Below are 13,543 nucleotides of genomic sequence, written 5' to 3'. Positions count from 1 at the left end.
ATCTCACCAGAGTGCTGCGCAAGAAGGTGGGAGCCGTGGAACTGCTGCAGGTCAGCGACGCCAACCGCCCGCCGGCCGCCGTGCCATACGTTCCGCCGCCGCTGCAGCCGCGCACCAATGTGCACTACTACTACCACCCGGCCGGCTACCCGGCACAGCATGACAGCAACCGCACACACAGAAACAAGTAGGAACAGGCGTGCGTACGTAGATTGCATCTGATATTTAGCCTTAGATTCGAAAAGTTTTGGATTTTGACAATGTATTATCCAATTACGAAGTAACCAGACTTAAAAGCTTCGTCTCGCGATTTACAGATGAATTGTGCAATTAGTTTTTTATTTTTATCTATATTTAATGCTCCATACATATACCGCAAGATTCGATGTGACAAAAATTTTTAAATTTTTTTTGGTTTTTAGGGTGAATTAAACAAGGCCTATGCTCTCTTTGGTTGGCGTCATTAAACTTTAACTTTCATCATATTAATTGTTTAGACACATACATAAAGTACTAAATATAAAATATTTACGAAATTAAAAATAAAGTTTAAAAGTAATTTGCGAGACGAATTTTTTAAACTTAATTAATTAATTTATAATTAGATAATAATTATCAAATAAAACAAAAATACTACTGTGTTAATTTTAACACCCTAACAAAACACCTATTATATAAATGCGTCAACCACGTTCGATCGGGTGTGTACAGCGGTGCTGCGGGTGTGGTCGGGTTGACCACCCGAGCCCGTCGTCCTCTAAGTCCCTGCAGGGGCAGCTCTGGAAGGCTCCCAGTATCCAACAGAGGAGCTGGATGGGAACAAGCAACAGAGGAGGTACGTAGTGACATGCTAATGTACGTAGCGACATGTGCTGCTACTATCATCTGACCATTTGCGCTCTTGGCACCAACCTGCGGATGCTATTAGAACAGTATTGGACCATTTTGTGCCGTATTGGTCATTTGACTGATAAATTATGATATAAAGTACTGTTGGTTGATTTTTTTTATGAGAGAAAAACACTGTTGAATGGTTAATAAATTCAACTGATAAGCTAAAGCGAACAAGCTCGCACAAATTCCTATCTTGCATGCCCGGTTTTAATTTCATGCTCGCGCCAGCGGTTCCTCACAGGCGGAACCCATAGATTTTTCCTCTCTTTTCCTCGTCTATACGTCGAATAAAATCGCATTACTTTTCCCAACATCTTGAATATCGTTGATGCAGAAAGGGATGTGGTTAGGCCTTGTTTAGTTCACCCCGAAATCCAAAAAGTTTTCAAGATTTCCTGTCACATCGAATCTTGCGGCACATGCATGAAGCATTAAATATAGACAAAAATAAAACTAATTACACAGTTTATCTGTAAATCACGAAACGAGTCTTTTAATCCTAGTTAGTTCATGATTGAATAATATTTGTCAAATAAAAATGAAAGTGCTACAGTAGCGAAATCCAAAAATTTTTCGGAACTAAACCAGGCCTATTCTCCCTGGCCGCTGACCTGTAGTGTATCATCCGCCATCGGCCATCGCACCATGTGCGTGCCTGTGCCGTGTGTGCGTGTGCTCTGAAACACGGTTTCCATCCACTGCCGCAGCGCGTTGGCGGCAAATTAATGCTGCAAGGTCAAGTCATAAACAAGAAAACTAATCACATGTGGTGTGGTGCGGGCTAACAACTCCCACAGTATGCCATCACTGGAGTCCAAGTGCTGCTTTTTTTTTTTTAAACTGTGAGTCCAAGTGCTGCTACCAGTATCACTTTACACCGGTCTTGATCAGTTCACTCTGAAAACCAAAAAATTTTCAATATTCGTCACATACATGAAATATTAAATATAGATAAAAACAAAAACTAATTACACAGTTTAGTTGTAAATCACGAGACGAATCTTTTGATTCTAGTTAGTCTATAATTAGATAATATTTATCACAAACAAACGAAAGTGCTACAGTTCTGAAAAGTTTTCACTTTTCGTAACTAAACAAGGCACCAATCAGGCTCAGGCACCCACCACCACCACCACCACCAGTGCTATATATAGGCTTTGTTTAGTTGGCAAAATTTTTGGGTTTTGCGTACTGTAGCAGTTTCGTTTGTTTGTACTAAATATTATCCAATTATAAACTAATTAGGATCAAAAGATTCATCTCGCGATTTACAGGCAAACTGTGTAATTAGTTTTTGTTTTCGTCTAAATTTAATACTCTATACATGTGCCGCCAGATTTGATATGATGGGGAATCTTGAAATTTTTTGCAAAATAAACAAGGCCATAAATCCGCATCCGCTCGGCGCTCGCACATCAACCACCGTAGGCGCGCCGCACTTGGTTCAATTCCGAGGCTTGCATTGGAGCGCAATCCGCCGATCGATCAGGAGAACCAGCTAGCGATGAAGGTGAGAATGCCGAACCATAATCACTTCCCTTCCTATTCCTGAAACGTCTCCATCGCCATCGTCGTCTTTCCTCTTTCACCAGTACTGAGCTGGGCATACATTGCATCGATCCTCCCTGCCGCAGCAAAAGATCGTGATCAGGGTGCACATGGAGTGCGACCGGTGCCGGTCCAAGGCGCTGGCGCTGGTGGCGGCCACGGGCGGGGTGGACTCCGTGTCGCTCGCCGGCGACGCCAGGGACCAGGTCGTCGTCGTGGGCGACGACGTCGACTCCATCAAGCTCGCCAGCGCGCTGCGCAAGAAGGTCGGGCCTGCAGAGATCGTGCAGGTCGCCGCCGCCGAAGCCAAGAAGGAGGAGAGCGGCGCCGGCGGCAAGAATCCTCCGGCCACCACCCCCACCGCGCTGCCCGAGTTCGTCGCGTCGACCCCGTGGTACTACTACCAGCACTACCCGCAGCCGGCGGCCGTGGTCTACGAGCACCCCGCGGCCGGGTATAGATGGCCATCGGGCCGTGCCGGCCCGGCCCTTCGGCACGGCGTGCCGTGCTGGCCCGTGCCGGTGTCGTGCCTCAGCGGGCCGTCGTGCCGCACGGGCCGTGCCTCCTTCGTGCTCGTGCCTGGCCTACGGCCCAAGGCACGGTCCGTGGGCCATTTGGCCGTGCCGTGCCGCCCGTTGGGCACGGCCAATTTTGCCGTGCCGGGCTGGCCCGTGGCCCGTTCAAGAGAGAGGGTTGAGCTTGAGCACAAGTGCAAACACTAACACAAATTCAGAACTTAACCAATTCAGGTAGCACAATATAGACACAATTCAGTCAGCATAAGATAGTATGAATATATTATCAAAAGGAGCTGTTTTGTGCAATGCTGCCTCATTAAAAACCTTTCTAGGTAAAACTCACCCTTGTGAGAAACCCTAGAAAGGAAAAAAGAGTGCAGCCAGCTCAAATGTTCAAAGTCTTAGTTCAACTATCCTATTACAAATTTACAATAGCCAGCATCAGTTGCAATGCATCAGTGGCAAGGCAAATATGAAAGTTCTATCCTATTACAGAGTTCTTGCACCAGACATCTTGCACTTGCACCAAAAGACATGCACCAAAAGACTTCTTGCAACAAGATGCACCAAAAGACTTCTTGCACCAAGACACCAAAATGTGCCTGCAAATAGTAGAATCCATTATCAAGCAATGTTATACAGAATTGAGTGATGATTTGAGTTTTAAGACAAGTTCATTACCTGGGCAGTTTCCTTCTTTCTCCCATCAAGTACCAGCAGTAGTATCAGCAGTAGTACCACCACTGCCGCTGCCGCTGCCGCTCCCTTCACCTACTTCATCCAGGTAGAGGTTCTTGAACTTGTCCTCCAGGTCAAAGTCTTGAGCTTTATGTTGTTCTCTTGCTGCTCCTTGCTCCCAATCCTTGATGCAGGTGAGCATCTCCACATGCTCAGGCAACAATCTCCACCGCCGGTCTTCTAGAATCCTGGAGGTACAGCTGAAACAAGACTCCGAAGAGACAGTAGAGACAGGAACAGACATAACATCGCGAGCCATAATAGATAGAATTGGATAGGTTAGCTTGTGGTCACGCCACCATAGCAGTATGTCAAATGACTCATCCCAATTAGTGACTGGGTCACTGTCCAAGTAAGCTTGGAGCTCACTAGCAGCAGATGGACTAGATGAACATGAGGGGGAAAGGATGCACCAGGACCTCCATAGATCCTTCCCCATACCTGCTTATTCTTACCAGGACAGGCTGAGGGCATTGCAACCCTTTGAGACCTACTTGTACCACCAAATTTCTCCTCATACTTGCCAAACAGCCTGGACATCTCATCTTTAACATCACCACAGTACAGAGTATAAGAGACACCAGTACTCTCAGCGAGCAAGCCAAGCACATTAACAAAGCCCTTCCATTTACCTCTAGGATCAAGGATGAATGCATATGAATAGATCAATGGAATTTTCTCCCAATATTTCAGAAATTTAAGCTTCATAGGAGAAGCAATATTTCTGAAATTTGCATCATTCTCAGCCTCATGCAAGTGCTCAGCAATGTGAAGAAGATGATGCAAAACAAGTGGAGCAGTTGGATAATAAACACCAGACAGAACAAGAGTGGCATCATAAAACACTTCCAGGAATTTCAACATGTGTTCAGCAACAATCCAATGATCTCTAGTCAACAAGTTCTCACCATGATTAGTGGTGATCCACACAGAAAAGACTTCCTTATAAGGCACCAAATGCTTAAGCATTAGATAGGTGGAATTCCACCTAACATCCATATCCAAGCCAAACTTTCTAGGTCTTAAGCCTTTAGAAATGCAATAGTTTTTGAACAGTGCAATTCTCTGATTAGAGGAATTCAAGAAGTTTATTGCAGTTCTAAATGCTTCAAGATAAGGATTAATCCTCTTCAAACCAGTCTTAACAATCAGATTAATAATATGACAAGTACAACGCTGATGCACAAGCAAATAGTTAACTTTGTGAGGTTCTTCACGTGTAGGTGCAGGATAAGAACCCATGTAACCAAACAAGCAAGGTTGCAAAATCTCAAAAGCCCTAGTATTAGCAGAGGCATTATCAAGAGTTATAGCAAAGGTCTTATCTGTCAAATTAAACTCTTCAAGCACAGAACATATTCTATCAGCTATGTTTTCACCAGTATGTTTCACTTCAATCAGCCTAAACCCAATAACCTTCTTCTGCAACTCCCAATCAGCAGAAACATAATGAGCAACAATAGATATGTAATCTTCTTTAGCATTACCAGACCAAATGTCAGATGTGATAGACACAGATGAACAAGCAGGCAACAAAGAATTCATAAGCAAAGACCGTTCATCAGCAAACAACTTGCCAAGATCCCTAGTTGTGGACTGCCTAGAGACCCGCTCGAACAAAGGGTTATGAGCACGCTTGATATAATCTTCCCAGGCCTGAGTATCACCAATGCCTAAGGGAAGGTCTAACTTAGCTATCAGCCTACACAACTCAGTGCGAGCAACAACAGGATCATACACCCAGTTTTTCAAGCCATCAGCGTTAAGTGCAAGTTTAGATTGAATCATAGTTGCATGTTTTTGTTTTTTCATGCAGGTTCTCATGTGCCGTCTCAAATGCCCAGTGCCCCCCGTGGATCTAGCAGTATACCGAGAACGACAGTGTTTGCATACGGCACCAGATCGTAGCCCATTTTCATCCTTGATCTCATCAAAGTAAGTCCACACAACAGACTTGCGCTTACCAGTGCCCGTGGTTGAAGTACCACGAGTGTCAGTCGAAGCAGCCACGCCACTGTCGTCGTCCCCATCCCCTTCGAGGTTGATGATGGGTGGCTGTTGGTCACCGAGGTCGATGCCGAAGAACTCACGAGCGTCTTCACGCAAGTCGTCATCGTTCTCGAGTTCGGCTTCCATATCCTCGACCTCGTCCGGGTGCGGCGCTAGGTCCTCGCCGTCGCCGAGAGGGGGATGCAGATCCGCCCCTCGCGTTGCGAGCCCTGCACCAGCACCAGCACTGGACTTCGACGGCTGAGCACGACCTGGACCCACCAGACCTCCAGCACCGCCCCTCGACGGACGCTTTGGCGGCCTGGCCATGTCCACTACTCCAGAGGAGGAGGACGCGGCGTCAGGCACGAACCTGCAAAAACAAAGAAGAAAGAATGAAATAACGAATAAAGATGAGATCATGAGAACAGAGACCGAGAGATTGAGAGAGTGAGACAGCAAAGCAGATCTAGGGTTTAGACAGTGCACCTGCATTACCGGAGCCCGGTGCCGGAGGACAAGCGGTCGACGAGTCAAGATGAGACACGAGACAGAGACAGACAGACATCCATTAGAGACGACGGCGAGCAGCGGCTGAGTGAGCAAGATGAACTCACATGCTTCTCCAGAGTCCAGAGGAGATAGAGGAGTGGAGAGGGGAAAGGAGGGAGGAGGAGAGTGAGAGGGTAAGGCAACTCAGGCAAGCGGCGAGCGGCGTCGTGGAGCCGAGCGGGATCTGCGAGTGGTGGCCCTGGCCGGCGGTCGGCGGACGGAGGGAAGAGGGATATCGAGGAAGACGGAGCGGAGGCCGGAGCGGATCGGAGCGAATGAGTCGATGAGACGAAGAGAGCGGCTGCGGCGCTGTGGGGATGGGGAATGGGGAGTTAGGGTTAGGGTTCAGCTCCACCCCCTGGCTGAGCGCTTATATATGGAAGCGGGCGGGGCGGGGGTGGTGGCCTGGTGGGCTGGAATAGCCGTTGGGGTCATCGGGCCGCCATCGTGCCACTGCCAAATTCGGGCCGTGCCCGTGCCGTGCCTTGGGCCGAGGTGGCGGCCCACGCACGTCCCACTGCCTCGGGCCGTGCCGGCACGGGCCCGTCGATCACCGGGCCGGGCCGTGCCCGTGCCGGGCCAAATCTTCGTGCCTTGGGCCGTGCCAACGGGCCGCATGGCATCTGGAAATCTATACGGCCGGGTACGCGTGCGCGTACGGGGACCAGACGCGGACTGGCAGCATCTGCTCCATAATGTAATGTAGAGAGCCGGCTTCTTCCATGCAAGCATTGACTTGACTTGGTTCTGTCTTTTGAGCTTTTGTTTGTTGTTGATGATCCGTGATCGGTGAGGAATAGGTAGTCTTTTCCACAGAATTCTTTGTATCTGTATGGGCTTTATTTTTGTTTTCTATAAGCGCCAGCTTAATGGGCCCAATTCCATCATGTATTCTGGTCTTTTTGTGAATCGCAAAAAGAAATATCTCAATAAAAAAACAAGTTTTACATCACGATTACACTTTTCCCCGGACAAAATAGTGGCAACGAATCGAGACAAATTCAACTCCAGCAATTCCGCAGGAATCTTCAAGGCAAAAAGAAAAGTGTGCAAACGTTCTACCAGTAGGCCTTGTTTACTTTCACCCAAAAATCTAAAATTTTTCAAGATTTCTCGCCACATCGAATCTTTAGACGCATGCATGGAGTATTAAATATAGACGAAAATAAAAACTAATTACACAGTTTGGCCGGAATTGACAAGACAAATTTTTTAAGCCTAGCTAGTCCATAGTTAGACAATAACAGGGGCGGATCCACGGGGTGGGCAGCCTGGGCTGCAGCCCCCCTGAGCCTGATTTCTGCCTTTAAATCCATAGTACTTTGTTTCAAATTACCATTAATCTCTAGCTTTAGTTCTAAACCTTCACTATTTAGCCCCTATTTTGTCCCAATTCTGGATCCGCCCCTAGACAATAATTAGCACAAACAATCGAAAGTGCTATAATGTTGCAAAATTTTTTCCTTTACAAACTAAACAACGCCTAAGTGTATCAACGACGAAGTCCAAATCGCGACTGCCGGTGAGGTAGATGGTAAGGTACTTCATGTTGGATACGTCGTAGCCGTAGTTGGCTAGTTGCTGCAAAGCAAATGGAGGTACCTACTAGGCCTCATAGTCTCACGGTGTGGCCCTGAGTAGATTTAGGCCTTGTTTAGTTCACCTCAAAAATCAAAAAGTTATCAAGATTCTCTGTCATATCGAATCTTTTGGTACATGCATAAAGCATTAAATATAGACAAAAATAAAAACTAATTGCACATTTTAATTGTAAATCGCGAGACGAATCTTTTGATCCTAATTAGTCCATAATTGGATAATTTTGCCACAAACAAACGAAAGTGCTACTGTAGCGAAATCCAAAATCTTTTCGCATCTAAACAACGCGTTATCTGTGTACGCGATTGTAAAAGCGCTAACGAGAATGATTGGAATGTACGAACTAATAACTATATAAAGACGAGCCTATTCTTTAGGTTAAAAAGTTCGCTGATTTATTGTAAGATAAAATACTGTAAAATGATTAGTAAATTCGACATATAAGTTCAAGCGAACAGGCTCAATTTAATGGTGTTTGGGACTACTCTCCAAACGGTTTCACCCCAATGCACTCTGTTCGAGAAAAATATGTAGAGTTGTGAGAACGCCTAAATAGATGCTCCACGAACTTTAATTTTTTGTGAAGTTATTCCACGGTGGAGTTATAGAATAGAGTTTGTAGAGCAATCCCAAACAACCCTTTAGGACTGCTCTACTTCACGTTTCTCAGCTCTGCTCCACGTTTTTAGTCAAACAGTTTCACCTCGACACACTCTATTCAAGAAAAAATATGAAGTTGTGAGAGCACCTAAAGAGATGTTCTACAAACTCTAGTTTTTTATGAACCTAATCTACGGTGGAGTTTAAGGAGCAGTCCCAAACACCCATCCTCTAGTCGTGCCATACAGGCGTGCTATGCACCGACCTAGGGGACGCCGAGTCGTGCACCAACCAAAGTGATGATTAGACCTTGCCCGTCCCGTGTGGTCCACTGTAGCCCACCACCTTTCGCGACCTTCTTCCTCTTGACGTGCTATCTTTGGCCTTCTTCCTTGAGACACGCTGGCACCACCCTGCCACCTACCGCCCACGACCACGGCAACGGAGCTCTGGCGACAAACCCTAGCGTGGCTACGGTGGCCTCCTTCTCTGTCTCCCTCACCCTACTCTCACCCCTACCATGGCCATGCTCGCCGACAAGCCACGACACTCCCACCCTAGCCTGGCTCGGCTGTCGCAGCCACCACCACGATCCTAACCGCCCAGGCCACCATCCCCATCGCCTGGCTACCCTACCTCGCCTCGATCTCTTCCTTTCTAAGCCCACCGGAGTTAGGGACGAGTGAAAGAGCATATAGGCCCCTAGTGATTTCGGTGATTAATGACAATATTGATTACTATGACTAACGTGTGTTTTGCAGAGGCAAAGTCATAGGTAAGGTCATGGTAATAGGTACTCGATGGACAGGGACGTACATGCCTACTTAATAGTGGAAATCGTTTTCGGTTTTCATAGGATGGATGGACATCGTCAAGACTAGACTAGGTCTAAGTGCCATATGGTGAAGAAGGGCACTTAGAGTAGTTTAGGACTTTGTTTTCCTTTGACCGTACTATTAAGAGGGGCTTTGATCTAGTAGCTTGACTTAGGCAAGGCTTTAGATTTAGGTGTGGTGCACACTTGGTAAACCTAGCACTAGGCAGCTCAGAGACAGTCCTTAGATCGAGAGAAACAAACTTCGTTTTGGAGCGATCGTGTTTCGACGAAGTTAGGGTGCCCAAGGGGGCACCGGACGCTGCACCGGACGCTCTGTGAGTGCGTCCGGTGAGGTCCTTAGCCGTTGGGAGTTCTCAGTGCTTAGGGTTAGGCACCGGACGCTGGCACCGGACTCACCGGGCAGCGTCCGGTCCCATACCCAGGGAGGTTGTAAACCTGCCCCGAGCACCGGACGCTAGCACCGGACGCACCGGGTAGCGTCCGGTCCCATGCGCAGGGAGCATGTAAAACTTCCCGGAGCACCGGACGGTGCACCAGACGCCGAGAGTTAGCGTCCGGTGACCTGTCAGACGCAAGTATAGTTAGCCGTTATGGAGCACCGGACGCTCGGTGCAGTGCGTCCGGTGCAACATAAAGAGCGTCCGGTGACCACGTTTTTAGTGGAAAACGGTTGGCTGACCTTTGGACTTCGTGGATAGTATTTATACTCCTCCACCTCGTCCATGAGAGCACTCTTGCCCATTTGAACATCTGAGAAACTTGTTGTGGAGCAAGAGAGTAGCAAGAGCCTAGAGAGGATTGAGATTTGAGTGATTTCTTGAGAGAATCCTTCTCTAGTGAATTCCAAGAGTCAAGTGTGCATCCACCACTCTCTAGAGCCTTGTTTGGGTCAAGTGAGAGTTCTTTGCTTGTTACTCTTGGTGATCGCCATCACCTAGACGGTTCGGTGGTGATTGGAGGCATGAAGACCGCCCGGAGTTCTTGTGGGTGGCTTGTGTCAAGCTTGTGAGCGGTTTTGGGCGATTCACCGCGACGGAGTGTCGAAGAATCAGCCCGTAGAGAGCACTTGGTCCTTGCGCGGACCAAGGGGGAGCAAGACCCTTGCGCGGGTGCTCCAACGAGGACTAGTGGAGAGTGGCGACTCTCCGATACCTCGACAAAACATCGCCGAGCACTTTCTTCCACTACTCCTTTACATTCTAGCATTTGCTTTGTGCTTTTACATTCTTAGAATTGCCTTGCTAGAATAGGATTGGAACTAGGTTGTAAAACTTTTATCCGGTAGCTCTCTAGGTCACACTAGGCACAAGGGGTTGAATTAGAGGTTATAGGTTGCTTAAATTTTTAGAGAAGCCCAATTCACCCCCCCTCTTGGGCATCTTGATCCTTTCAATTGGTATCAAAGCCTAGTGCTCTTGTTTTAGGCTTCACCGCCTAGAGAAAAGATGTCTAACGGGGATGGACCGCCACCCATGTTCGATGGGGATGACTTCCCGTATTGGAAAATACGGATGGAGTCATACCTTGAGGCATGTGATGTAAAGTGCCTAAAAGCCACGACCGAAGGGTTTACCCCTCCGGAAAAAGACACCGTTCTTACTCCACAAGAGCAAGAAAACGAGAAGTGGAATGCGAAGGGCAAAAACCACATCTTTAGAGGCCTTTGCAAAGAGGTGTTTAACCGCGTTCGGAGCCACAAAACCGCCAATGCTCTTTGGAAGGAACTTTGTGCGCTCCATGAGGGATCAAAGAGTGAACGCGAGGAACACTATCACTTAGTAATGAACAAGCTTAATACATTTGAGATGCTTCCAAAAGAAAATGCTAATGAAATGTATTCTCGCTTGAATGTCATTGTAGAGGAGCTTAATGGCCTTGGGCTCACTCAAATGAGTGCGGTGGATGTAGCAAGGAAGATACTATGTGTGCTTCCCATTGAGAAATATGGGCACATAGTAATGGTGCTTCATCAAGGCGATCTTTCCACCGCTACACCAACCGCCATATTGGGGAAGATCAATGCTCATGAGATGTACATGCACATGAACCCCCAAGATGGCTCCTCATCGGCCAAGAAGGAGAAGTACTTGGCCCTCAAAGATTCTCACAAGGGTAAGGCCAAGAAGATTGAAGTTGAGTCATCAACTTCAAGTGATGATGATGCATCTATTGCTCTCATGGTGAGAAGAACCACAAAGATGTTAAAGAAGCTCAACAAGAATGGAGTCAACTTTGACTCCAAGAAGAAGAAGTTCTTCACAAGTAGCAAGAGAAAGCCCATCTTCGAGATGGATTGCTACAATTGTGGTGAGCTTGGCCATCTTGCTCACCAATGTCCAAAGCCCAAGAAGGACAAATACAAGAAGAAGAACAAAGATCAAGATGACTCAAGTGATGTTGACAAGAATGAGAAGAAGCAATACAAGAAGAAAGGTGGCAAGAAGAAGGAGCACTACAAGAAGAAAAATGGCAAGGCTTACATTGTTGGTGATTGGCTCACTGACATTGAGAGCTCAAGTGGTGACTCCTCCGGCAATGAGAGTGATGATGAGAAGGTTGCCGCCATTGCCATTGATGCTTCATCACCATCATCTTCACCACCATCTACATCCTCTACACACCTATGCCTTATGGCTAAGGGTGACCGGAAGGTACAAAGTGAGGATGAGAGTAGTGAAAGTGATAGTGAATTTGAACCACCATCTTATGATGAACTTGTAAAATTGCTTAACAAGTACACAAAATTCATAAGAAAAACTAGAAGTGAATATGAAAAACTAGAACTTGAAAATGAAACACTTCTAGCAAAGCTTAAGTCTAGTGATGAGCTTAGAGACCATAATGAGATCATGACCACTAAGCTCAAGGAGCTCAAACTCTCTCTAAAAGAGCTCAAAGAAAAACATGATAAACTTGAGAGTGTTCATGATGAGCTTATCACTAGATATAGAGCAATGAAAGAAGAGCTAACAACTCTAAAAGCAAACTATGACAACCTTGAGATTGCTTATGAACTTGCAATTGATGAAACACATGTTGCTACTAACAATGTTGCTAAGCTTGATGTAGCCACATCTTGTGATGATTTACTTGTGGAGAGCACAAGAAAATGTGTTGATTGCAAGGCAAGAAAGTGGTAGTGGTCGAGAGCTATGAGGACACTATCAAGCTCAAGGATGAAATTGTCATGCTCAAGAAAGAGTTGCAAGACCAAGCCAAGCACAAGACCATTGTGATTGAGTCACTTGATCAAGACAAGAAGCTTGCATATGAGAACAAGTTACTCAAGGAAGAAAATCAATATCTCAAGCTTGGTTTGATGTATGACAAGCAAGAAGAGGATGAGACATTCATCTTGGATGAGTTAGCTAGCAACAATGATCCAATCATCAAGAAGCTAACTCAAGAGAACAACAAGCTCAAGAAAGAGAAGGAACATCTAACCATAGGGTTAGCAAAGTTCACAAAAGGAAAGGATCTTCAAAGTGAGCTTTTCATGAACACCGTCATGAAGATGGACAAGAGTGGGATTGGCTACAAGGCTCATCAATCAAAGCTCACCAAGTCTCTAGCCACTCATGATCAACCAAGCAAGCCAAAGCTAAAGAGATGTTTTGAGTGTGGTCAAGAAGGACACTTTGCTCATGAGTGCAAGGCACCACTACCACCACCCTTGCCCAAGCATGCAAGACCATTTGCCTTCAATGCTCACTACATTGTAAGGAAAGACAAGAGTGGCAAGGTCAAGGTTAGCTTCATGGGGCCGCCCAACAAGCAAAGGCCAAAGAAAATTTGGGTGCCAAAGCAACTAGTAGAGAAGGTCAAGGGCCCTAAACAAATGTGGGTCCCTAAATCTCAAGCTTGATCTCTTGTGTGTAGGTGAACTACAAGACCGGTGGATCACATTGGGTAATTGATAGTGGTTGCACTCAACATATGACCGGAGATCCCTGGATGTTCACCTCTCTTGATGAAGATGTTGACAACCAAGAGAAGATTACATTTGGTGACAATTCAAAAGGCAAGGTCAAAGGACTAGGAAAGGTTGCTATATCAAATGACAACTCCATCACCAATGTGCTCTATGTGCAATCATTGAGTTTCAATTTGCTCTCGGTTGGACAACTTTGTGATCTTGGATTTGAATGCCTATTCAAGAAGAAGGAAGTAATTGTGACCAAGGAAGATGACAATGAAGTGATATTCAAAGGCTTCCGACACAACAACTTATATGTAGTTGATTTCTCATCCGATGAAGTTGATGTCA

General features: G+C 46.3%; 1 protein-coding gene across 1 annotated transcript; it reads left to right on the top strand.

Moving 5' to 3' along the window:
- Positions 2,370-7,132, top strand: LOC8055416. Its single transcript, XM_002454032.2, has 3 exons — positions 2,370-2,404; positions 2,529-2,896; positions 6,883-7,132. Exons 1-3 carry the CDS (start codon positions 2,399-2,401, stop codon positions 6,938-6,940), a joined length of 432 nt encoding a protein of 143 aa, XP_002454077.2. The 5' UTR covers positions 2,370-2,398; the 3' UTR covers positions 6,941-7,132.

This window comes from Sorghum bicolor, chromosome 4 (assembly GCF_000003195.3).
Source record: "Sorghum bicolor cultivar BTx623 chromosome 4, Sorghum_bicolor_NCBIv3, whole genome shotgun sequence".
NCBI lineage: Eukaryota > Viridiplantae > Streptophyta > Magnoliopsida > Poales > Poaceae > Sorghum > Sorghum bicolor.
The sequence above is the reverse complement of the archived record's forward strand: the minus strand, read 5'-3'. Positions and strand labels throughout refer to the sequence as shown.